The sequence below is a fragment of the Quercus robur genome, chromosome 6 (assembly GCF_932294415.1).
Source record: "Quercus robur chromosome 6, dhQueRobu3.1, whole genome shotgun sequence".
NCBI classification, from domain to species: Eukaryota; Viridiplantae; Streptophyta; class Magnoliopsida; order Fagales; family Fagaceae; genus Quercus; species Quercus robur.
Window position 1 is genome coordinate 24,452,199 of NC_065539.1, and position 26,757 is coordinate 24,478,955.

Sequence of the window (26,757 nt, forward strand, 5' to 3'; positions counted from 1 at the left end):
ACCGTAGTCCACCCATTTTTTGGCCTTGTTTTGACCAAAAAAGATCTGAACTTCTGATCGGAATAATTTCTAACTCATTTCGTAGATAATTTGATTCCCTTCAATTTTATAGTTAATGGGCCCAAATCGAACTAAAAAGATAAACATATCATGATAAAAAGAAAAAAAGTTTTTGTCGATTAATTTTTTACAAAACATCATTTAAGTTTAATTAAAGTTCAATTAATTGAATTATAAGCAAATGACCCCAAAATAACCCAAATAAGGTATTACTGGAAAGGTCTTGTGATGAATTTCAATTTGGATAGATTGATCGAATAAAATCTCTTTCATATAAATGAATTTATCAAAAACTCAAAAAACTACTTTACTATAATTTTTTTTATTTAAATCTTGTTTTTTACCCAGTTTTCCAAAGTATCAAGCTCACTCAACATGAAAGTTTGCGATAAAAATCAATGATTTTATGGAAGTATACATCATAAGATTTCCAATGAAACCTCATTTGATCAAAATGGGGGCTGAAAAGTCCAAAAATATTTAACAAAGAAATTGGACAAATTAAAGGAAACAGACAAAAATGCATTTTTGGTACTAATTTGCATAAAGAGTTTTAATGGTCTAATTCACGCTTCCTTGTTAAATCTTTAATCTTGGCATTAATGTTTGCTGTTTTCCATTATTTATTTATGTTTTACATGTCATGTGCTAATCTTTGTGTAGACAAGCCTATGTTTAGTTTGGAAAGTTCAATCGATCTTAATTTACATTCATTCCTCTCTATTCATTCAAACCTCAAAATTTCATTCTTCCCAAAATTGGGAGGAATTGGAGAGAATGGAATGAGGTTTGATAAAATTTACACTAATACTTCTAAAATGTAAAATGTCCATATACATACATACATACATACATACATATATTAAAACAAGGGTTTAACAGTAATATTATGATTAAATAATTTAAATCCTTTCTTTTTATATTACTCTCAAATATGGGTACTAACCTTACAAAGATTTTTAACTTGTAAGTCTTAATCATCACCTTTTATTCAGTTAATGGGTAATATGACAATTTCTCAATAAAACAAAAGAATATTCGAGTTAAAAAAGTAATGGAGGTAAGCTATACCCGATAAAACAATCTCAAAACCCTCTCTTATTTGGATGGTGGAATCCACTGATCTCCTTGAATGAAATTCTCAACTGAATATGTGTCAATGTGTTGTGCAGGGATCTGAGAACTCCAAGTTACCCTTTGGGACGTAGTTGAACCTGGTCCAGTATTCCCAGATTCCCCATAATAAAGCGTTTGCAACGCAAAATCGGCACTCCATGGCAGCCAGCCTTGTGGTGAAAAAAGTTCTCCTAAGTTGCACTGTATGAAAACTGTCCTAGAGTACTCCTTCCAGGGCCTCCCCAAGAAATTATTGTGTACTTTGGGATTGCTATGGTACAATTTCAAATATTCCTCGGTGCCACTAATCGAACAATTTTGAAAAACAAAACCTGTTGACTGGCCAGGATCTGTTCTGCCATGTGCAGTGACGGCATTAGTCTCGTTTGTTAATGTTTTATTTTGTCTAGGAGTAACTAAGATCTGGCAGTCTTGGAAAAAAGAAGCCGAGTTTCCAAAAATAAAATCCACATTGCCTTGAATGCGGCATGATTTGTAGAATTGGCGGAGTGAGTGAGCATAGAGAGTATCCTGATTGCCTAGGAATTCACAGTTTTCGATGACAGATAAATCACTGCCTGATCTGAAGGCTACGGCTTGGAAGGCACCAGCACCGGCTGTGTTCTGGATTGTGAGGCCACTAGCCATGAATCCATCGCCAAGAACAGCTGCCCAGGAATGGATGATTAATAAAGCATTAGAACAACAAAGCAAACTCAATATAACTGCTTCCTCACATTTACATTTTTTGGACTCAATTAATTCTTCCCCTTCAAAGAAGGATATTATTTGCATTTTTAGCTCTCACTAGTGTCTTGCAAGTAACCGTTTAAATATCATTTCACAATTTTACTCCTTTATTTTACCAATTAAAAAAAAAAAAAAAAAAAAGTCATTTCACAAGCACTTTGGTTTCGTAATAAGCTTCACATGAATGGATGGATTTGTGCTTGTAAATGTCACTGAAAACATTATATAACATCGGGTTTTTCATTTATTCAGTTAAAATCAATGGTTAGAAAGACAACGGCTAAAAACTCAATAATATATTCATTAAAACAAAAACATAAGGCTGTAACTTACAAATTACAACTTGAAGTTTTGACGTGTTTTCATTTCAATTATTTAGGTTTCATCTATTTCGTTTCAGCCGTCTAAAAGACTTCCATTCGTTTTAGTGTAATTCTTTCAACAACTTCTGTCTCAAACCATGCCGTTTTAGAAAATGTAACATACTAAAAACTGATTGTAAGATTGGACACAAGTAAACGGAATGACTAAATTAAAAAACAAGTTAAGTGAAAGGATTGAAATGAAAGGAAAAAAAAAGAAAAAGAAAAAAGATTTGAATGACTGAATTAATAACAAATCAAAGTTAAAAGGATTAATTTGTATTTTAGCAAAAGAAGAAGAAAAAAAAAGGGTAAAATTTAGAGGGAGACAGTTCACAGTGGATTTAGGATTAGGCACACTATAATTCCTTCATACAATAACATTAATTTTAAATTAACTTTAAAATCAAAAACAAAATCAAAATCAAAATTCATATGCATGTAGATGTTTTAGTATCATCAATCCTTTGTTAGCAAAATAAGGACCACAGACTAGAAAAACCAAAATAGGCAAATAAATGCACAGAAAAACTTACCAACTGTAGCCGTAGAGTATGTAGTCATCCCAAGAAGACCCACATTGGAAGACCCAGTAATGATCGTTTTCCCAATCCCATCTCCCAAAAACACGACATTCTTCTTCGCCAACGGAATTCTCACCGTCTCTTCATACACCCCTGCCTTTATTCTTATCACAAACTTCTTCCCATTACCGTTCTCCGGCGCTGCGTTCACCGCCTCCTGCACCGTCGAATGAGTCCCACTTCCGTCCTTACTCACCGTCACGTCCGCCTTCAAGTCCGTCGGAACCCCACCTTTAAACCCACCACTGCCACCGGACTTCTTCACCGCCTCCCAAAACCCATCACGCTCGGTCTTCGCTGGAACCCACGAAGCGGTGTTGTTTCCGAAATTATCGTACGAAAACAACAGGCTCAGCGCGTTGCTTGTCAAGTTTGTTAGCGAGTTCAAAAACGACATTGTCTCGTTCGTCAATTTCGTGTCGTTTGCGTACTTGAGAGCTGACCAGCAGTCGTATTGGTTAAGAAGAGAAGCGCTCATCCAAGCTCTAGCGTTTTTTAGGTTGCCTTGTGGGAGAGCGTCTTTGGCGGTGTTAAAGATTCGGTACTGTGAACTTTGGAGAAATTCGAGACAGTTGGTCGCGGCGTTTGTGCGGTTTTTATTACCTGAGGAGGAGGCTAGGATGGACTTCACCATTGATTGAGCTTTAAGGAGATTTTGAGAGGAGACAGAGATCGATGAGTAGACCAACTGGAGAGGAGTTGGGTTTGGAGGGAGTTTGGATTGGGATAAGGAGCTCACGCATTGGTCAGGGAAGCGAGTGGCTTTACAGACTTGTTGGATCGAAGTAGTGGTGGGTGTGGTGTTGGGGGAAGAATGGTCATGGACCCGGAAAGAGGCGGAGGAGAGAGAGAGGAGGGAAATGAAGAAGAAGAGACTAGTGGTCATGGTCATGGTCATGGTCATATGAGAAGTAGTAATTAATTAAGGTTTGTGAAATATAAGAAAGTGGATATGCGTTTTCTGTGATGAATGATTGTCATGGTGAATGTTTGTAGTGTGTATATATAGATCTAATGGGTGATGCTGGATCGATATGGAATTGGGGTATATGGATGGTAAGGATTTAACAGTTGAATAATTCTCTTCTACACGATATAGGCGCAGAAGGAAAAGGAAACTATTTGGAGTTATAGGAGAGATTAGAAGGAAGGATAGACAGACTATAGAAACTTTCTAAACAACTATTGACACCTCTTAAAAAACTATAGAGGTGAAGATGATGTTTTTGACTCCAAATATCTATTTGAAGAAGTTTGAAATTATCTTTTCTAATTCATTACAATTATTAAATTATATTTTCCAACAAATTATAGTCTCCCTAACTTTCTTAAAACTTCACATTAGTTATATTTATTATGTTCAATTTTTTAAAACTTTACTTTTAGCTGGTGTCTAATATTGGTTGTATCCATCTTTTATGTTAGAAAAGTTATTAGACTAAAATTATACATGAATAGTCTATTCTATTGCTACATAATAGGTTAAACCGTTAAAGTAAGATAGTTTCAAATGTATTTGAAGTCAAATTTGTTCCAAGTAGAAATCAAGACAATCAATTAATTTGAAAATATAAATTTCTTAAATAAAATAATAGCATACTTACAAAAACATTTTCTAAGTTTTGGGTTTGTTGCAAAAACACTCCTTGAAGTTTTAATTCTTCTTTTTAAATCATGGAATTTTCATATCCGTCAAATTTACCTCTAGTACTTACTTCTATGCCATTAGCATTTATGGACAGAAAAATCATGTGACCATCACATAACGTAAATCAATTGATAAGTCTTTTTAAAGTGGTCATGTGATGGTCACATAATTTTGTCCATTGAAGTTAACAAAAATTAGTCTTAAGGTCAATTTAGTGGCTTTGGAAATCTTAAGAAGTTATAAAAAAATAATTGAAATTGTGGGATACAGAAATTTAATAAGTTAATAATGCCATGTGTCATACCCAAGGACGAGAAGGCCAATACAGTTCCGAGAAGTCCATACACTCGGATAGTAAAGCTAGAGAGGCGAGCCATGGTCATGTCAATGGCACATTACTTGAGGGGGGCCACACTGTAGAGGAAGAGCTTCAGAGAGGAGGTTAGCCCTAATGTGGTTGGAGGGATGGTAATTGCCACCACATTTAATGCACCCCACCAAACCCCCTGACCGCATTTATGTGGAGAATACCCATGAATAGTGCTATCTTGGTTGCTGCAACTCACAGAGGACTTGGGATGGCATTTGATAGGATAAACACTCAAGTAGTGGCCTGCATAATCAACAAATAGAGAGCCAAGATCAGCCAAAAGAGGCTATATAATGTGAGAGGTCCTCTAGGGAGAAAAGGGAGGGTTCATATGAGAATCTGAAAAACACCTTAACACAAAGAACTGAAATTGTAATCAAGTCTAAGAAGAATATGCTCAAGAACTATTCTTCTCGAACTTTGCAAAGGCAGGCCCACATACAAAGAGCCTGTAATGACTGTTTTACCTATCCCATCTCCCAAAAACATGACATTCTTCTTCTCCAACGGAACTCTTACTATCTCCTCATAAACCCCTGCCTGAATTCTTATCACAAACCTCTTTCTATCATCAGTGTTGTTGGACGCTGCATTCACCGCATCCTGCACCATCTTATAAGACCGATTCCTTCTGTCCTTACTCACCGTCACGTCCACCTCCAAGTTTATTGGAACCCCGCCTTTAAACCCCGCAATTCCAGACTTCTTCACTACCCCCCAAAACCCATCATGCTCGGTCCTCGACAGAATCCACGAAGCGGTGTTGTTTCTAAAATGATCGTACAAAAACAACAGGCTCAGCGCGTTGCTCGTAATGTTTATTAACGAGCCCACCAGCGAAAGAGTCTCAGTCACCAACTTCGTGTCGTTTACTTTCGTGAGAGCTGACACGCAGTCGGTATGGTGAATTAGAGAAGCGCTCATCCAAGTTCTAGCGCTTTTGAGGTTGTTGCGTGGGAGAGCGTCATTGGTGGTAATAAAGATCCTGTATAGTGAACTTTTGAGAACTTCAAGACAGTTGTTCGAGGCTCTTATGCGGTTTTGGTCCCCTGCGGCGGAGTTTATAATGTTGTTCACCTTTGATTGGACTGTACGGGCAGTTTCAGAGGTGATAGAGAGTGATGAGTAGATGAGCTGGAGAGGAGTTGGGTTTGGAGGGAGTTGTTTGGAATTGGATAAGGAGCTCACGCATAGGTCAGGGAACCGAGTAGCTACTTTACAGAGTTGTTGGATAAAAGAGGGAGGTGTAGGTGTAGCATTGGTGTTGGAGGTTGAATGGTCATGGTTGTGGTAGTGGTGGTTCGAGGCAAAGGAGAGAGAGAGGAGGGAAAGGAAGAAGAAGAAGAAGAGACTAGTGGACCTCATGGTCATGGTCATGGTCAAGGTGGGTGATATATGAGAAGAAGTAATTAATTAATTAATTAAGGTTTTTTGTGATGATGAATGAATGTTGATTGTCATGGTGAAGGTGTGTGTGTGTGTGTATATATATATATGGTATGGCGATGTGGACGATGGAATTAGGGTAAAGATCATGGAGTATTTAACAGTTGAATAATTCTATTCGACTGAGAAATTAGGGGAAAATAGTAAAATTAGAAAACTGGCTTCTTGGGGTTAGTGTGTGTGTGACGGACTCACTGGGTTCATTTTGCCATAGTGGGAAAGTGCAGTGAGTGATGCGTCTGTTTGTTGTCGGTGCAGGACGAATTCGAAATAGAAGTAAAGTATTTTGGGCCTTATTGTTGAGAAGTGTAAGTAATGATGTTTGAATGTTTTTGATATATGTGAGTGAAAAAGTGTGTAATATTGTTTAAAATGCGAAAGGAGCAGTTAGAACTAACGTTGGGTGGGTCAGACTCATTTGATTGGGTGGGTCAGCTATGTAATTAGTTTGTAAGTTGAAACTGTCTTTTTATTTTTTTATTTTTTTTAATTTTTTTAATCATTACCATTACTAAATTATAGTGTCTCTAACCTTTTTTTTACTTCACTTTTAGATATTTTTTATTGTGTTTCGTTTTTTAGAATCTTATTTTTAGCAAGTGTTATTTGTCTACAAATATATTTTTTTTTTTTGGTTAGAAAAGTCATATGACTAGAATTATACATAAATAATTTCTTTAGTTGCTACATAATAGGTTGAAACAAAATAGTTTCAACCGTATTTGGAGTGAAACTTGTTCCAAATAAAAATCAAGACAATTGAATAATTTGAAAATTTAAATTTCTTTAATAAAATAATTGCATAATTGCAAAAACATCTTCTAGATTTTAGGTTGGTTGTCAAAGCACTCCTTGAAGTATCAATTTTCATAGTCTTTAAATTGAACTTTAGGACTTACTTTTATTAGCATTTATGAACGGAAAAATCATGTGACTATCACACACAATGTAAATCATGAGTTTTTTTTTTTTTACTATTAATGGGGTCATGTGATGGTAACATTTTTTTTTTCCATAGAAATTAACAAAAATTACTCTCAAGGTTGATTTTGTAGATATGGAAACCTTTGGAAGTTATAAGAAAGAATTGAAATTCTAAAGGTGTATTTTTGCATTTAACTTAAAATAATTATTTAAATAAATTAGCATGATTATGAAGCTGCTTGGGATCTAATATTTTTCTTTAAATTATATTTTTGAAACACAATTTCAACACTAAAAATGTCACTATTTTACATCTGAAAAGGACACTGTAGTTGCACGATTTTCCTGGCCCAACTTCTATTGATCAGGCCTTGGCCTAAAGCGCAACCCACAATAAATATTTGTAGAGGATGGGTCAAAGAACTTGGCCTCAGTGAACCTATTTGGTCTGATACATGGACAGTATTATTTGCAAAGAAAATAAAACACAAGAATGGATCTTTCACGTATGATTCTATTTCTTCAGTTCCTCATACAGTTCCTCCGTCCCCTTCTTTGAGGGACTCCACTACATTATATAGTTCTCCTCCTCTCATCTCAACCTTACACCTGTTGATCATCTAAGCATCTACTTGAGCACCTGTCCCATCAGACGCCCTCATCAGTCCCTTTGTGAGTTGCAGAGGCCAAGGTGGTGCTGTTCAGGGGTCTTTTCCTCATTAATGCGGCCAAGAGGGTGGTTGGGACGCAATTAATGTGGTGGTAGCTTTCCATGAGATATTTTGGATTTTATTCATTTTATATGTTGGGAGGGTGAACTGAAATGGCTCGGGAGAGTTCCTCGTCTGGGCTTCGTGATATCCGAGGAGGAGTTACTCCTCGGACAGGTTTCCTTGGCGTTAGTGGGATCGAGTAATGCTTCATATGTGGTTTTTCTTCGGACAGGACGCTCCTCGGATGGGCCTGAATCTGAAATAGCCCATTGTTTTTGGGCCGGGCCCCACAAACACTATTTTAACTCTTAAAATTTCAAAACACAGTTTTAACAAAAATTTTAGATTCCTAAATAATATCAATATAGTACTAATTAAATTATTATTATTATTATAATATTATTTCCCTAAAATTTGCAATCGGTAACTTTAAAAAAAAAAAAAAAATTTGATATCCTATCTTAGTATTTATGTGGTAAATTTTCTAAAATTTATCTCAAGAGCATTAACCATTTTTGGTCGAATACATATACATTTTTGTGTTTTTATGGTAACTTTTTTAGATTTTTAAAATATAATCATAAATTACCTACAATAATAAAAAATTAAATAGTTTTCTTTGAGAAACTTTTAAATTTCTTTTTATTTATAAATCATACTCAGAGGTTGGGGGGATTTAAACGTGAATATTTCCATTGAAAATTTCGGGAGATCCCAACTAGTTGAGTTAAAAAATTCTCGGCTTTTTTGAGAAACCTAACCATTTAATAGTTGAATATGTTTTATTAAGTGCATTTTTTTAAATAAAGGCTATAAAGGCTTCTTCTTTTTCTTTTTCTTTTTTAAATAATTCGAGAACGATTTATTTTTAAGAGTGTTAATACTAATGATTTATTTAATTTTATATTCACGAACAAATGGTGAAAAATTAAAAAACCAAGTAATACATAGTTATGATCATGGTGGGTAGGGTTGTTCACAGGTCGGGTTGGAGATCGAGTTTGGAGCTGACCCATACTTGACCCGATTGAGTCGGGTGATTGAGAACTGGACTCGTATTGGATCGAATATATGGGTTGGACCTGTCATTTCAGGTCGGTTGGGCGGGTCAAAATCATTGGTTTGGTGAGTTTGGGCTACAAATTAGGCAACAAAATGTATCAAACAAATTATCAATAAATGAACCAAACAAATGATCAATAAAAACACAAATCAGATAAACAAAATAAAAATGTGTTACGGTTTCAATTTTTTAAAGTTTGGGTTTTAATTTTTTAAGTTAATGTTTCGAGTTTGATAAGTGATAACTTAAATCTATGACCAAATAAATCAAATCAATAACTATAAATCTTTGAGTTTTAAGTCATTTGAACAAACGATAAACTCATATCTCAAAATAGAGAAAAAAAAAAGATGAGAAAGGAAGAAAATATACTGAGCCTCAACCCATTTTGACCGCAGCAGAAAGAAAGTGAGGTAGTGACATGGTGATGACAGAGACTGCTAGAAAGGAGTCTAGAGACCGGAGAGAGCTTGAAAAGTGCAAAGTGAAAACGAGAGAGAGAGAGAGAGAGAGAGAGAGATTCAAATTTTATATTCTTAGTTTGAGTTGTTGTTTTTTATTTTGCGTGTAAGTCTCATACTAAGTGTAAGATAATTGTATACAACTTGCCCAGAAACTAATGAGAAATGAAATAATAATAATTTTTGAAGATAGGTGGTAGATTTTCTACCAATGAGGGGAAGACACGTGGGGAAAAATCTTAAACCTTATTATTTTGCCTAAAAATTGGTGAGAGCTGAAATAAATTTAATTTTTGAAGATAAGGCGGTACATTTTCTACCAATGAGAGGAAGACATATGGGGGAGAGAAATTTAGAGCACATTTCAATATACTTCGATCAGGTCGGTTTATGCGGGTCTCAATTCCTTTTACCTACCACCCCAACCAAAGTTTTGGTTTTCAAAGGAAAAAGACCCATATCCGACCGAATAGGCCATTCGGATCCACCTGCTAGGCTTCGATTCGATTAGATTCAATTAGTTTGGTAGGGTCCCTGGCTTGCTGGACAGCCCTAATGGTGGGTGTGATATCCTTATATATATATATAAATAAAATTTTATTCTATATAAATATAGAAACAAATTTTTTAAAAATAATATTTATTTTAATATTAATGATATTATAAAATTTAAAAATAACTACATTAACTATAAATCAATTAAGATAATCAAGAATCTTATAACTCAACTAGCACCTTTTTAGTGTTTCCATAAAAAAATATTTAGAGTTCAAATCCTCCATCCCTAAGTATCAAATTATCGAATAAATAAGTAATTTGATTAAGATTTGACCATTAGTTATCATGAACTATGTGAAAGTGTCCTCGACATCAACATTAGTAAATATATTTTAGGTGTTGCAATTTCCTCATCCTACCTTATGTGGATTTTCTTGTCCTGAGCATTAGGTGGGGACTGATTTAATCATTTTCCTACCTCATCCCATATCACCTTACCCACCCAAAATGTATGTGTGCGTGAACACACATACACACGCATGCACGTGCGCACACACACATAACCTCCAAAACACTTGTCTCTCTTAATACTCCCATTGCTATTACTTCTCATTCTCTTTTATACATATTTTTAGGCAAAAATGGAAATTTTATGTTGATATCATATTTTGTTCACCTCAATTTATGTCAAAATCGTATTTTTCATAAAAACAATTACAAAAAAGTACCACTTTAATGATGAGATTGTGGAAATATTTAAAATCATGGAATATATCCCAATTGGATGGCATGTTACCTAGTTTTTCATGTTTAATGTCAAAATGACCAAAATACCCATGTTGACATTTTTTGACCTAGTTCACTTGCAATCAAAATTTTACCCAAACGCTAAACTACATCTTTTCATGTTAAAATTACTTTTTTTAACCGATGTTCAAATTTTTGACCAAGTTTAACCGTAGTCCACCCATTTTTTGGCCTTGTTTTGACCACAAAAGATCTGAACTTCTGATCGGAATAATTTCTAACTCATTTCGTAGATAATTTGATTCCCTTCAATTTTATAGTTAATGGGCCCAAATCGAACTAAAAAGATAAACATATCACGATAAAAAGAAAAAAAGTTTTTCTTGATTAATTTTTTACAAAACATCATTTAAGTTTAATTAAAGTTTAATTAATTGAATTATAAGCAAATGACCCCAAAATAACCCAAATAAGGTATTACTGGAAAGGTCTTGTGATGAATTTCAATTTGGATAGATTGATCGAATAAAATCTCTTTCATATAAATGAATTTATCAAAAACTCAAAAAACTACTTTACTGTAATTTTTTTTATTTAAATCTTGTTTTTTACCCAGTTTTCCAAAGTATCAAGCTCACTCAACATGAAAGTTTGCGATAAAAATCAATGATTTTATGGAAGTATACATCGTAAGATTTCCAATGAAACCTCATTTGATCAAAATGGGGGCTGAAAAGTCCAAAAATATTTAACAAAGAAATTGGACAAATTAAAGGAAACAGACAAAAATGCATTTTTGGTACTAATTTGCATAAAGAGTTTTAATGGTCTAATTCACGCTTCCTTGTTAAAGCTTTAATCTTGGCATTAATGTTTGCTGTTTTCCTTTATTTATTTATGTTTTACATGTCATGTGCTAATCTTTGTGTAGACAAGCCTATGTTTAGTTTGGAAAGTTCAATCGATCTTAATTTACATTCATTCCTCTCTATTCATTCAAACCTCAAAATTTCATTCTTCCCAAAATTGGGAGGAATTGGAGAGAATGGAATGAGGTTTGATAAAATTTACACTAATACTTCTAAAATGTAAAATGTCCATATACATACATACATACATACATATATTAAAACCAAGGTTTAACAGTAATATTATGATTAAATAATTTAAATCCTTTCTTTTTATATTACTCTCAAATATGGGTACTAACCTTACAAAGATTTTTAACTTGTAAGTCTTAATCATCACCTTTTATTCAGTTAATGGGTAATATGACAATTTCTCAATAAAACAAAAGAATATTCGAGTTAAAAAAGTAATGGAGGTAAGCTATACCCAATAAAACAATCTCAAAACTCTCTCTTATTTGGATGGTGGAATCCACTGATCTCCTTGAATGAAATTCTCAACTGAATATGTGTCAATGTGTTGTGCAGGGATCTGAGAACTCCAAGTTACCCTTTGGGACGTAGTTGAACCTGGTCCAGTATTCCCAGATTCCCCATAATAAAGCGTTTGCAACGCAAAATCGGCACTCCATGGCAGCCAGCCTTGTGGTGAAAAAAGTTCTCCTAAGTTGCACTGTATGAAAACTGTCCTAGAGTACTCCTTCCAGGGCCTCCCCAAGAAATTATTGTGTACTTTGGGATTGCTATGGTACAATTTCAAATATTCCTCGGTGCCACTAATCGAACAATTTTGAAAAACAAAACCTGTTGACTGGCCAGGATCTGTTCTGCCATGTGCAGTGACGGCATTAGTCTCGTTTGTTAATGTTTTATTTTGTCTAGGAGTAACTAAGATCTGGCAGTCTTGGAAAAAAGAAGCCGAGTTTCCAAAAATAAAATCCACATTGCCTTGAATGCGGCATGATTTGTAGAATTGGCGGAGTGAGTGAGCATAGAGAGTATCCTGATTGCCTAGGAATTCACAGTTTTCGATGACAGATAAATCACTGCCTGATCTGAAGGCTACGGCTTGGAAGGCACCAGCACCGGCTGTGTTCTGGATTGTGAGGCCACTAGCCATGAATCCATCGCCAAGAACAGCTGCCCAGGAATGGATGATTAATAAAGCATTAGAACAACAAAGCAAACTCAATATAACTGCTTCCTCACATTTACATTTTTTGGACTCAATTAATTCTTCCCCTTCAAAGAAGGATATTATTTGCATTTTTAGCTCTCACTAGTGTCTTGCAAGTAACCGTTTAAATATCATTTCACAATTTTACTCCTTTATTTTACCAATTAAAAAAAAAAAAAAAAAAAAGTCATTTCACAAGCACTTTGGTTTCGTAATAAGCTTCACATGAATGGATGGATTTGTGCTTGTAAATGTCACTGAAAACATTATATAACATCGGGTTTTTCATTTATTCAGTTAAAATCAATGGTTAGAAAGACAACGGCTAAAAACTCAATAATATATTCATTAAAACAAAAACATAAGGCTGTAACTTACAAATTACAACTTGAAGTTTTGACGTGTTTTCATTTCAATTATTTAGGTTTCATCTATTTCGTTTCAGCCGTCTAAAAGACTTCCATTCGTTTTAGTGTAATTCTTTCAACAACTTCTGTCTCAAACCATGCCGTTTTAGAAAATGTAACATACTAAAAACTGATTGTAAGATTGGACACAAGTAAACGGAATGACTAAATTAAAAAACAAGTTAAGTGAAAGGATTGAAATGAAAGGAAAAAAAAAGAAAAAGAAAAAAGATTTGAATGACTGAATTAATAACAAATCAAAGTTAAAAGGATTAATTTGTATTTTAGCAAAAGAAGAAGAAAAAAAAAGGGTAAAATTTAGAGGGAGACAGTTCACAGTGGATTTAGGATTAGGCACACTATAATTCCTTCATACAATAACATTAATTTTAAATTAACTTTAAAATCAAAAACAAAATCAAAATCAAAATTCATATGCATGTAGATGTTTTAGTATCATCAATCCTTTGTTAGCAAAATAAGGACCACAGACTAGAAAAACCAAAATAGGCAAATAAATGCACAGAAAAACTTACCAACTGTAGCCGTAGAGTATGTAGTCATCCCAAGAAGACCCACATTGGAAGACCCAGTAATGATCGTTTTCCCAATCCCATCTCCCAAAAACACGACATTCTTCTTCGCCAACGGAATTCTCACCGTCTCTTCATACACCCCTGCCTTTATTCTTATCACAAACTTCTTCCCATTACCGTTCTCCGGCGCTGCGTTCACCGCCTCCTGCACCGTCGAATGAGTCCCACTTCCGTCCTTACTCACCGTCACGTCCGCCTTCAAGTCCGTCGGAACCCCACCTTTAAACCCACCACTGCCACCGGACTTCTTCACCGCCTCCCAAAACCCATCACGCTCGGTCTTCGCTGGAACCCACGAAGCGGTGTTGTTTCCGAAATTATCGTACGAAAACAACAGGCTCAGCGCGTTGCTTGTCAAGTTTGTTAGCGAGTTCAAAAACGACATTGTCTCGTTCGTCAATTTCGTGTCGTTTGCGTACTTGAGAGCTGACCAGCAGTCGTATTGGTTAAGAAGAGAAGCGCTCATCCAAGCTCTAGCGTTTTTTAGGTTGCCTTGTGGGAGAGCGTCTTTGGCGGTGTTAAAGATTCGGTACTGTGAACTTTGGAGAAATTCGAGACAGTTGGTCGCGGCGTTTGTGCGGTTTTTATTACCTGAGGAGGAGGCTAGGATGGACTTCACCATTGATTGAGCTTTAAGGAGATTTTGAGAGGAGACAGAGATCGATGAGTAGACCAACTGGAGAGGAGTTGGGTTTGGAGGGAGTTTGGTTTGGGATAAGGAGCTCACGCATTGGTCAGGGAAGCGAGTGGCTTTACAGACTTGTTGGATCGAAGTAGTGGTGGGTGTGGTGTTGGGGGAAGAATGGTCATGGACCCGGAAAGAGGCGGAGGAGAGAGAGAGGAGGGAAATGAAGAAGAAGAGACTAGTGGTCATGGTCATGGTCATGGTCATATGAGAAGTAGTAATTAATTAAGGTTTGTGAAATATAAGAAAGTGGATATGCGTTTTCTGTGATGAATGATTGTCATGGTGAATGTTTGTAGTGTGTATATATAGATCTAATGGGTGATGCTGGATCGATATGGAATTGGGGTATATGGATGGCAAGGATTTAACAGTTGAATAATTCTCTTCTACACGATATAGGCGCAGAAGGAAAAGGAAACTATTTGGAGTTATAGGAGAGATTAGAAGGAAGGATAGACAGACTATAGAAACTTTCTAAACAACTATTGACACCTCTTAAAAAACTATAGAGGTGAAGATGATGTTTTTGACTCCAAATATCTATTTGAAGAAGTTTGAAATTATCTTTTCTAATTCATTACAATTATTAAATTATATTTTCCAACAAATTATAGTCTCCCTAACTTTCTTAAAACTTCACATTAGTTATATTTATTATGTTCAATTTTTTAAAACTTTACTTTTAGCTGGTGTCTAATATTGGTTGTATCCATCTTTTATGTTAGAAAAGTTATTTGACTAAAATTAAACATGAATAGTCTATTCTATTGCTACATAATAGGTTAAACCGTTAAAGTAAGATAGTTTCAAATGTATTTGAAGTCAAATTTGTTCCAAGTAGAAATCAAGACAATCAATTAATTTGAAAATATAAATTTCTTAAATAAAATAATAGCATACTTGCAAAAACATTTTCTAAGTTTTGGGTTTGTTGCAAAAACACTCCTTGAAGTTTTAATTCTTCTTTTTAAATCATGGAATTTTCATATCCGTCATATTTACCTCTAGTACTTACTTCTATGCCATTAGCATTTATGGACAGAAAAATCATGTGACCATCACATAACGTAAATCAATTGATAAGTCTTTTTAAAGTGGTCATGTGATGGTCACATAATTTTGTCCATTGAAGTTAACAAAAATTAGTCTTAAGGTCAATTTAGTGGCTTTGGAAATCTTAAGAAGTTATAAAAAAATAATTGAAATTGTGGGATACAGAAATTTAATAAGTTAATAATGCCATGTGTCATATCCAAGGACAAGAAGGCCAATACAGTTCCGAGAAGTCCATACACTCGGATAGTAAAGCTAGAGAGGCGAGCCATGGTCATGTCAATGGCACATTACTTGAGGGGGGCCACACTGTAGAGGAAGAGCTTCAGAAAGGAGGTTAGCCCTAATGTGGTTGGAGGGATGGTAACTGCCACCACATTTAATGCACCCCACCAAACCCCCTGACCGCATTTATGTGGAGAATACCCATGAATAGTGCTATCTTGATTGCTGCAACTCACAGAGGACTTGGGATGGCGTTTGATAGGATAAACACTCAAGTAGTGGCCTGCATAATCAACAAATAGAGAGCCAAGATCAGCCAAAAGAGGCTATATAATGTGAGAGGTCCTCTAGGGAGAAAATGGAGGGTTCATATGAGAATCTGAAAAACACCTTAACACAAAGAATTGAAATTGTAATCAAGTCTAAGAAGAATATGCTCAAGAACTATTCTTCTCGGACTTTGCGAAGGCAGGCCCACATACAAAGAGCCTGTAATGACTGTTTTACCTATCCCATCTCCCAAAAACATGACATTCTTCTTCTCCAACGAAACTCTTACTATCTCCTCATAAACCCCTGCCTTAATTCTTATCACAAACCTCTTTCTATCATCAGTGTTGTTGGACGCTGCGTTCACCGCATCCTGCACCATCTTATAAGACCGATTCCTTCTGTCCTTACTCACTGTCACGTCCACCTCCAAGTTTATTGGAACCCCGCCTTTAAACCCCGCAATTCCAGACTTCTTCACTGCCCCTCAAAACCCATCATGCTCGGTCCTCGATAGAATCCACGAAGCGATGTTGTTTCCGAAATGATCGTACAAAAACAACAGGCTCAACGCGTTGCTCGTAATGTTTATTAACGAGCCCACCAGCGAAAGCGTCTCAGTCACCAACTTCGTGTCGTTTACTTTCGTGAGAGCTAACACGCAGTCGGTATGGTGAATTAGAGAAGCGCTCATCCAAGTTCTAGCGCTTTTGAGGTTGCTGCGTGGGAGAGCATCATTGGTGGTAATAGAGATCTTGTATAGTGAACTTTTGAGAACTTCAAGACAGTTGTTCGAGGCTCTTATGCGGTTTTGGTCCCCTGCGGCGGAGTTTATAATGTTGTTCACCTTTGATTGGACTGTACGGGCAGTTTCAGAGGTGATAGAGAGTGATGAGTAGATGAGCTAGAGAGGAGTTGGGTTTGGAGGGAGTTGTTTGGAATTGGATAAGGAGCTCACGCATAGGTCAGGGAACCGAGTAGCTACTTTACAGAGTTGTTGGATAGAAGAGGGAGGTGTAGGTGCAGCATTGGTGTTGGAGTTTGAATGGTCATGGTTGTGGTAGTGGTGGTTCGAGGCATAGGAGAGAGAGAGCAGGGAAAGGGAGAAGAAGAAGAAGAGACTAGTGGACCTCATGGTCATGGTCATGGTCAAGGTGGGTGATATATGAGAAGAAGTAATTAATTAATTAATTAATTAATTAAGGTTTTCTGTGATGATGAATGAATGTTGATTGTCATGGTGAATGTGTGTGTGTGTGTGTGTATATATATAGTATGGCGATGTGGATGATGGAATTAGGGTAAAGATCATGGAGTATTTAACAGTTGAATAATTCTATTCGACTGAGAAATTAGGGGAAAATAGTAAAATTAGAAAACTGGCTTCTCGGGGTTAATGTGTGTGACGGACTCACTGGGTTCATTTTGCCATAGTGGGAAAGTGCAGTGAGTGATGCGTCTGTTTGTTGTCGGTGCAGGACGAATTCGAAATAGAAGTAAAGTATTTTGGGCCTTATTGTTGAGAAGTGTAAGTAATGATGTTTGAATGTTTTTGATATATGTGAGTGAAAAAGTGTGTAATATTGTTTAAAATGTGAATGGAGCAGTTAGAACTAACGTTGGGTGGGTCAGACTCATTTGATTGGGTGGGTCAGCTATGTAATTAGTTTGTAAGTTGAAACTGTCTTTTTTTTTTTTTTTTTAATCATTACCATTACTAAATTATAGTGTCTCTAGCCTTTTTTTTACTTCACTTTTAGATATTTTTTATTGTGTTTCGTTTTTTAGAATCTTATTTTTAGCAAGTGTTATTTGTCTACAAATATATATATATATATATATATATTTTTTTTTGGTTAGAAAAGTCATATGACTAGAATTATACATAAATAATTTCTTTAGTTGCTGCATAATAGGTTGAAACAAGATAGTTTCAACCGTATTTGGAGTGAAACTTGTTCCAAATAAAAATCAAGACAATTGAATAATTTGAAAAATTAAATTTCTTTAATAAAATAATTGCATAATTGCAAAAACATCTTCTAGATTTTAGGTTGGTTGTCAAAGCACTCCTTGAAGTATCAATTTTCATAGTCTTTAATTGAACTTTAGGACTTACTTTTATTAGCATTTATGAACGGAAAAATCATGTGACTATCACACACAACGTAAATCATGAGTTTTTTTTTTTACTATTAAAGGGGTCATGTGATGGTAACATTTTTTTTTTCCATAGAAATTAACAAAAATTACTCTCAAGGTTGATTTTGTAGATATGGAAACCTTTGGAAGTTATAAGAAAGAATTGAAATTCTAAAGGTGTATTTTTGCATTTAACTTAAAATAATTATTTAAATAAATTAGCATGATTATGAAGCTGCTTGGGATCTAATATTTTTCTTTAAATTATATTTTTGAAACACAATTTCAACACTAAAAATGTCACTATTTTACATCTGAAAAGGACACTATTTAACTCTTAAAATTTCAAAACACAGTTTTAACAAAAATTTTAGATTCCTAAATAATATCAATATAGTACTAATTAAATTATTATTATTATAATATTATTTCCCAAATTTTGCAATCGGTAACTTAAAAAAAAAAAAATTTGATATCCTATCTTAGTATTTATGTGGTAAATTTTCTAAAATTTATCTCAAGAGCATTAACCATTTTTGGTCGAATACATATACATTTTTGTGTTTTTATGGTAACTTTTTTAGATTTTTAAAATGATATCTTAAATTACCTACAATAATAAAAAATTAAATAGTTTTCTTTGAGAAACTTTTAAATTTCTTTTTATTTATAAATCATACTCAGAGGTTGGGGGGATTTAAACGTGAATATTTCCATTGAAAATTTCGGGAGATCCCAACTAGTTGAGTTAAAAAATTCTCGGCTTTTTTGAGAAACCTAACCATTTAATAGTTGAATATGTTTTATTAAGTGCATTTTTTTAAATAAAAGCTATAAAGGCTTCTTTTTTTTTTTTTTTTTTTAAATAATTCGAGAATGATTTATTTTTAAGAGTTTTAATACTAATGATTTATTTAATTTTATATTCACGAACAAATGGTGAAAAATTAAAAAACCAAGTAGTACATAGTTATGATCATGGTGGGTAGGGTTGTTCACAGGTCGGGTTGGAGATCGAGTTTGGAGCTGACCCATACTTGACCTGATTGAGTCGGGTGATTGAGAACTGGACTCGTATTGGATCGAATATATGGGTTGGACCTGTCATTTCAGGTCGGTTGGGCGGGTCAAAATCATTGGTTTGGTGAGTTTGGGCTACAAATTAGGCAACAAAATGTATCAAACAAATTATCAATAAATGAACCAAACAAATTACCAAAAAAAAAACAAATTAGATAAACAAAATAAAAATGTGTTAGGGTTTCAATTTTTTAAAGTTTGGGTTTTAATTTTTTAAGTTAATGTTTCGAGTTTGATAAGTGATAACTTAAATCTATGACCAAATAAATCAAATCAATAACTATAAATCTTTGAGTTTTAAGTCATTTGAACAAACGATAAACTCATATCTCAAAATAGAGAAAAAAAAAGATGAGAAAGGAAGAAAATATACTGAGCCTCAACCCATTTTGGCCGTAGCAGAAAGAAAGTGAGGTAGTGACATGGTGATGACAGAGACTGCTAGAAAGGAGTCTAGAGATCGGAGAGAGCTTGAAAAGTGCAAAGTGAAAACGAGAGAGAGAGAGAGAGAGAGAGAGAGAGAGATTCAAATTTTATATTCTTAGTTTGAGTTGTTGTTTTTTATTTTGTGTGTAAGTCTCATACTAAGTGTAAGATAATTGTATACAACTTGCCTAGAAACTAATGAGAAATGAAATAATAATAATTTTTGAAGATAGGTGGTAGATTTTCTACCAATGAGGGGAAGACACGTGGGGAAAAATCTTAAACCTTATTATTTTGCCTAAAAATTGGTGAGAGCTGAAATAAATTTAATTTTTGAAGATAAGGCAGTAGATTTTCTACCAATGAGAGGAAGACATATGGGGGAGAGAAATTTAGAGCACATTTCAATATACTTCGATCAGGTCGGTTTATGCGGGTCTCAATTCCTTTTACCTACCACCCCAACCAAAGTTTTGGTTTTCAAAGGAAAAAGACCCATATCCGACCGAATAGGCCATTCGGATCCACCTGCTAGGCTTCGATTCGATTAGATTTAATCAGTTTGGTAGGGTCCCTGGCTCGCTGGACAGCCCTAATGGTGGGTGTGATATCCTTTTATATATATATATATATATATATATATATATATATATATAAATAAAATTTTATTCTATATAAATATAGAAACAAATTTTTTAAAAATAATATTTATTTTAATATTAATGATATTATAAAATTTAAAAATAACTAAATTAACTATAAATCAATTAAGATAATCAAGAATCTTATAACTCAACTAGCACCTTTTTAGTGTTTCCATAAAAAAAATATTTAGAGTTCAAATCCTCCATCCCTAAGTATCAAATTATCGAATAAATAAGTAATTTGATTAAGATTTGACCATTAGTTATCATGAACTATGTGAAAGTGTCCTCAACATCAACATTAGTAAATATATTTTAGGTGTTGCAATTTCTTCATCAACCTTATGTGGATTTTCTTGTCCTGAGCATTAGGTGGGGACTGATTTAATCATTTTCCTACCTCATCCCAGATCACCTTACCCACCCAAAATGTATGTGTGCGTGAACACACATACACACGCATGCACGTGCGCACACACACATAACCTCCAAAACACTTGTCTCTCTTAATACTCCCATTGCTATTACTTCTCATTCTCTTTTATACATATTTTTAGGCAAAAATGGAAATTTTATGTTGATATCATATTTTGTTCACCTCAATTTGTGTCAAAATCGTATTTTTCATAAAAACAATTACAAAAAAGTACCACTTTAATGATGAGATTGTGGAAATATTTAAAATCATGGAATATATCCCAATTGGATGGCATGTTACCTAGTTTTTCATGTTTAATGTCAAAATGACCAAAATACCCATGTTGACATTTTTTGACCTAGTTGACTTGCAATCAAAATTTTACCCAAACGCTAAACTACATCTTTTCATGTTAAAATTAATTTTTTTAACCGATGTTCAAAATTTTGACCAAGTTTAACCGTAGTCTACCCATTTTTTGGCCTTGTTTTGACCAAAAAAGATCTGAACTTCTGATCGGAATAATTTCTAACTCATTTCGTAGATAATTTGATTCCCTTCAATTTTATAGTTCATGGGCCCAAATCAAACTAAAAAGATAAACATATCACGATAAAAAGAAAAAAAGTTTTTGTCGATTAATTTTTGACAAAACATCATTTAAGTTTAATTAAAGTTCAATTAATTGAATTATAAGCAAATGACCCCAAAATAACCCAAATAAGGTATTATTGGAAAGGTTTTGTGATGAATTTCAATTTGGATAGATTGATTTAATAAAATCTCTTTCATATAAATGAATTTATCAAAAACTCAAAAAACTACTTTACTATAATTTTTTATTTATTTAAATCTTGTTTTTTACCCAGTTTTCCAAAGTATCAAGCTCACTCAACATGAAAGTTTGCGATAAAAATCAATGATTTTATGGAAGTATACATCATTAGATTTCCAATGAAACCTCATTTGATCAAAATGGAGGCTGAAAAGTCCAAAAATGTTTAACAAAGAAATTGGACAAATTTAATGAAAACAGACAAAAATGCATTTTTGGTACTAATTTGCATAAAGAGTTTTAATGGTCTAATTCATGCTTCCTTAAAGCTTTAATCTTGGCATTAATGTTTGCTGTTTTCCTTTATTTATTTATGTTTTACATGTCATGTGCTAATCTTTGTGTAGACATGCCTATGTTTAGTTTGGAAAGTTCAATCTTAATTTACTTTCATTCCTCTCTATTCATTCAAACCTCAAATTTTCATTCTTTCCAAAATTGGGAGGAATTGGAGAGAATGGAATGAGGTTTGATAAAATTTACACTAATACTTCTAAAATGTAAAATGTCCATATACATACATACATACATACATACATATATTAAAACAAGGGTTTAACAGTAATATTATGATTAAATAATTTAAATCCTTTCTTTTTATATTACTCTCAAATATGGGTACTAACCTTACAAAGATTTTTAACTTGTAAGTCTTAATCATCACCTTTTATTCAGTTAATGGGTAATATGACAATTTCTCAATAAAACAAAAGAATATTCGAGTTAAAAAAGTAATGGAGGTAAGCTATACCCGATAAAACAATCTCAAAACCCTCTCTTATTTGGATGGTGGAATCCACTGATCTCCTTGAATGAAATTCTCAACTGAATATGTGTCAATGTGTTGTGCAGGGATCTGAGAACTCCAAGTTACCCTTTGGGACGTAGTTGAACCTGGTCCAGTATTCCCAGATTCCCCATAATAAAGCGTTTGCAACGCAAAATCGGCACTCCATGGCAGCCAGCCTTGTGGTGAAAAAAGTTCTCCTAAGTTGCACTGTATGAAAACTGTCCTAGAGTACTCCTTCCAGGGCCTCCCCAAGAAATTATTGTGTACTTTGGGATTGCTATGGTACAATTTCAAATATTCCTCGGTGCCACTAATCGAACAATTTTGAAAAACAAAACCTGTTGACTGGCCAGGATCTGTTCTGCCATGTGCAGTGACGGCATTAGTCTCGTTTGTTAATGTTTTATTTTGTCTAGGAGTAACTAAGATCTGGCAGTCTTGGAAAAAAGAAGCCGAGTTTCCAAAAATAAAATCCACATTGCCTTGAATGCGGCATGATTTGTAGAATTGGCGGAGTGAGTGAGCATAGAGAGTATCCTGATTGCCTAGGAATTCACAGTTTTCGATGACAGATAAATCACTGCCTGATCTGAAGGCTACGGCTTGGAAGGCACCAGCACCGGCTGTGTTCTGGATTGTGAGGCCACTAGCCATGAATCCATCGCCAAGAACAGCTGCCCAGGAATGGATGATTAATAAAGCATTAGAACAACAAAGCAAACTCAATATAACTGCTTCCTCACATTTACATTTTTTGGACTCAATTAATTCTTCCCCTTCAAAGAAGGATATTATTTGCATTTTTAGCTCTCACTAGTGTCTTGCAAGTAACCGTTTAAATATCATTTCACAAGCACTTTGGTTTCGTAATAAGCTTCACATGAATGGATGGATTTGTGCTTGTAAATGTCACTGAAAACATTATATAACATCGGGTTTTTCATTTATTCAGTTAAAATCAATGGTTAGAAAGACAACGGCTAAAAACTCAATAATATATTCATTAAAACAAAAACATAAGGCTGTAACTTGCAAATTACAACTTGAAGTTTTGACGTGTTTTCATTTCAATTATTTAGGTTTCATCTATTTCGTTTCAGCCTTCTAAAAGACTTCCATTCGTTTTAGTGTAATTCTTTCAACAACTTCTGTCTCAAACCATGCCGTTTTAGAAAATGTAACATACTAAAAACTGATTGCAAGATTGGACACAACTAAACGGAATGACTAAATTAAAAAACAAGTTAAGTGAAAGGATTGAAATGAAAGGAAAAAAGGTTTGAATGACTGAATTAATAACAAATCAAAGTTAAAAGGATTAATTTGTATTTTAGCAAAAGAAGAAGAAAAAAAAAGGGTAAAATTTAGAGGGAGACAGTTCACAGTGGATTTAGGATTAGGCACACTATAATTCCTTCGTACAATAACATTAATTTTAAATTAACTTTAACAACAAAAACAAAAACAAAATCAAAATCAAAATTCATATGCATGTAGATGTTTTAGTATCATCAATCCTTCGTTATCAACAAAATAAGGACTACAGACTAGAAAAACCAAAACAGGCAAATGCACAGAAAACTTACCAACTGTAGCCGTAGAGTATGTAGTCATCCCAAGAAGACCCACATTGGAAGACCCAGTAATGACCGTTTTCCCAATCCCATCTCCCAAAAACACGACATTCTTCTTCGCCAACGGAATTCTCACCGTCTCTTCATACACCCCTGCCTTTATTCTTATCACAAACTTCTTCCCATTACCGTTCTCTGGCGCTGCGTTCACCGCCTCCTGCACCGTCGAATGAGTCCCACTTCCGTCCTTACTCACCGTCACGTCCTCCTTCAAGTCCGTTGGAACCCCACCTTTAAACCCACCACTGCCACCGGACTTCTTCACCGCCTCCCAAAACCCATCACGCTCGGTCTTCGCTGGAACCCACGAAGCGGTGTTGTTTCCGAAATTATCGTACGAAAACAACAGGCTCAGCGCGTTGCTTGTCAAGTTTGTTAGCGAGTTCAAAAACGACATTGTCTCGTTCGTCAATTTCGTGTCGTTTGCGTACTTGAGAGCTGACCAGCAGTCGTATTGGTTAAGAAGAGAAGCGCTCATCCAAGCTCTAGCGATTTTTAGGTTGCCTTGTGGGAGAGCGTCTTTGGCAGTGTTAAAGATCCGGTACTGTGAACTTTGGAGAAATTCGAGACAGTTGGTCGCGGCATTTGTGCGGTTTTTATTACCTGAGGAGGAGGCTAGGATGGACTTCACCATAGATTGAGCTTTAAGGAGATTTTGAGAGGAGACAGAGATTGATGAGTAGACCAACTGGAGAGGAGTTGGGTTTGGAGGGAGTTTGGATTGGGATAAGGAGCTCACGCATTGGTCAGGGAAGCGAGTGGCTTTACAGACTTGTTGGATCGAAGTAGTGGTGGGTGTGGTGTTGGGGGAAGAATGGTCATGGACCCGGAAAGAGGCGGAGGAGAGAGAGAGGAGGGAAATGAAGAAGAAGAGACTAGTGGTTATGGTCATGTTCATGGTCATATGAGAAGTAGTAATTAATTAAGGTTTGTGAAATATAAGAAAGTGGATATGTGTTTTCTGTGATGAATGATTGTCATGGTGAATGTTTGTAGTGTGTATATATAGATCTAATGGGTGATGCTGGATCGATATGGAATTTGGGTATATGGATGGTAAGGATTTAACAGTTGAATAATTCTCTTCTACACGATATAGGCACAGAAAGAAAAGGAAACTATTTGGAGTTATAGGAGAGATTAGAAGGAAGGACAGACAGACTCTATAGAAACTTTCTAAACAACTATTGACACCTCTTAAAAAACTATAGAGGCGAAGATGATGTTTTTGACTCCAAATATCTATTTTAAGAAGTTTGAAATTATCTTTTCTAATTCATTACAATTATTAAATTATATTTTCCAACAAATTATAGTCTCCCTAACTTTCTTAAAACTTCACATTAGTTATATTTATTATGTTCAATTTTTTAAAACTTTACTTTTAGCTGGTGTCTAATATTGGTTGTATCCATCTTTTATGTTAGAAAAGTTATTTGACTAAAATTATACATGAATAGTCTATTCTATTGCTACATAATAGGTTAAACCGTTAAAGTAAGATAGTTTCAAATGTATTTAAAGTCAAATTTGTTCCTACTAGAAATCAAGACAATCAATTAATTTGAAAATATAAATTTCTTAAATAAAATAATAGCATAATTGCAAATACATTTTCTAAGTTTTGGGTTTGTTGCAAAAACACTCCTTGAATTTTTAATTCTTCTTTTTAAATCATGGAGTTTTCATATCCGTCAAATTTACCTCTAGTACTTACCTCCATGCCATTAGCATTTATGGACAGACAAATCATGTGACCATCACATAACGTAAATTAATTGATAAGTCTTTTTAAAGTGATCATGTGATGGTCACATAATTTTGTCCATTGAAGTTAACAAAAATTAGTCTTAAGGTCAATTTAGTGGCTTTGGAAATCTTAAGAAGTTATAAAAAAATAATTGAAATTGTGGGATACAGAAATTTAATAAGGTTATAATGCCACATGTCGTACCCAAGGCCGAGAAGACCAATACAGTTCTGAGAAGTTCATACACTCGGATAGTAAAGCCAGAGAGGCGAGCCATGGCCACGTCAATGGCACATTACCATAGGGGGCCCACACCGTAGAGGAAGAGCTTCAGAGAGGAGGTTAGCCCTAATGTGATTGGAGGGATGGTAACTACCACCACATTTAATGCACCCTACCACACCCCCTGACCGCATTTATCTTGAGAATACCCCTGAACAGTGCTGTCTTGGTTGTTGCAACTCACAGAGGACTTAGGATGGCGTTTGATAGGACAAACACTGAAGTAGTGGCCTGCATAATCAACAAATGGAGGGCCAAGATCAGCCAAAAGAGGCTTTGTAATGTGAGAGGTCCTCTAGGGAGAAAAGGGAGGGTTCATTTGAGAATTTGAAAAACACTTTAACACAATGAACTGAAATTGTAATCAAGTCTAAGAAGAATATGCTTAAGAACTACTCTCCTCGGACTTTGCTGAGGAAGGATTTCTTCGTATAAAACCTGTTTTTCTTTATTTTATTTCAATCTTGAATCCATTATGGGCGTTGTCCAACTCACTGAAACCTAGTTTTCAGCCCACTCTCTAAAAATTCTTTGTATTGGGCTCTTTGGGCCTTAATCCTATTATCTCATGGGCTTAAGATCCAAAACCTGCCCTTATAATTGGCTCTATCTTTGGGGAATACTTGAGTTTTAGTGAGATCAACGTTCAGCTATGGTGGGTTCAAGTCCCAACCAGGAAGAATCTGTTGG

General features: G+C 34.8%; 4 protein-coding genes across 4 annotated transcripts; all 4 read right to left on the reverse strand.

Moving 5' to 3' along the window:
- Positions 1-1,068: 1,068 nt before the first annotated feature.
- On the reverse strand, positions 1,069-3,767 carry LOC126733336 (probable pectinesterase/pectinesterase inhibitor 51). Its single transcript, XM_050436579.1, has 2 exons — positions 2,825-3,767; positions 1,069-1,844 (listed from the first exon to the last, which is right to left on the reverse strand). Exons 1-2 carry the CDS (start codon positions 3,762-3,764, stop codon positions 1,159-1,161), a joined length of 1,626 nt encoding a protein of 541 aa, XP_050292536.1. The 5' UTR covers positions 3,765-3,767; the 3' UTR covers positions 1,069-1,158.
- A 1,474-nt stretch (positions 3,768-5,241) lies between these two features.
- Positions 5,242-6,267, reverse strand: LOC126690025 (probable pectinesterase/pectinesterase inhibitor 51). Its single transcript, XM_050385171.1, has one exon. The coding sequence runs from the start codon at positions 6,265-6,267 to the stop codon at positions 5,242-5,244; it is 1,026 nt and encodes a 341-aa protein (XP_050241128.1).
- Positions 6,268-12,030: 5,763 nt separating this feature from the next.
- On the reverse strand, positions 12,031-14,713 carry LOC126733335 (probable pectinesterase/pectinesterase inhibitor 51). Its single transcript, XM_050436578.1, has 2 exons — positions 13,771-14,713; positions 12,031-12,790 (listed from the first exon to the last, which is right to left on the reverse strand). Exons 1-2 carry the CDS (start codon positions 14,708-14,710, stop codon positions 12,105-12,107), a joined length of 1,626 nt encoding a protein of 541 aa, XP_050292535.1. The 5' UTR covers positions 14,711-14,713; the 3' UTR covers positions 12,031-12,104.
- Positions 14,714-22,247: 7,534 nt separating this feature from the next.
- Positions 22,248-24,927, reverse strand: LOC126690026 (probable pectinesterase/pectinesterase inhibitor 51). The gene is made up of 2 exons (XM_050385172.1): positions 23,988-24,927; positions 22,248-23,075 (listed from the first exon to the last, which is right to left on the reverse strand). Exons 1-2 carry the CDS (start codon positions 24,925-24,927, stop codon positions 22,390-22,392), a joined length of 1,626 nt encoding a protein of 541 aa, XP_050241129.1. The 3' UTR covers positions 22,248-22,389.
- Between the last annotated feature and the right edge of the window lie 1,830 nt (positions 24,928-26,757).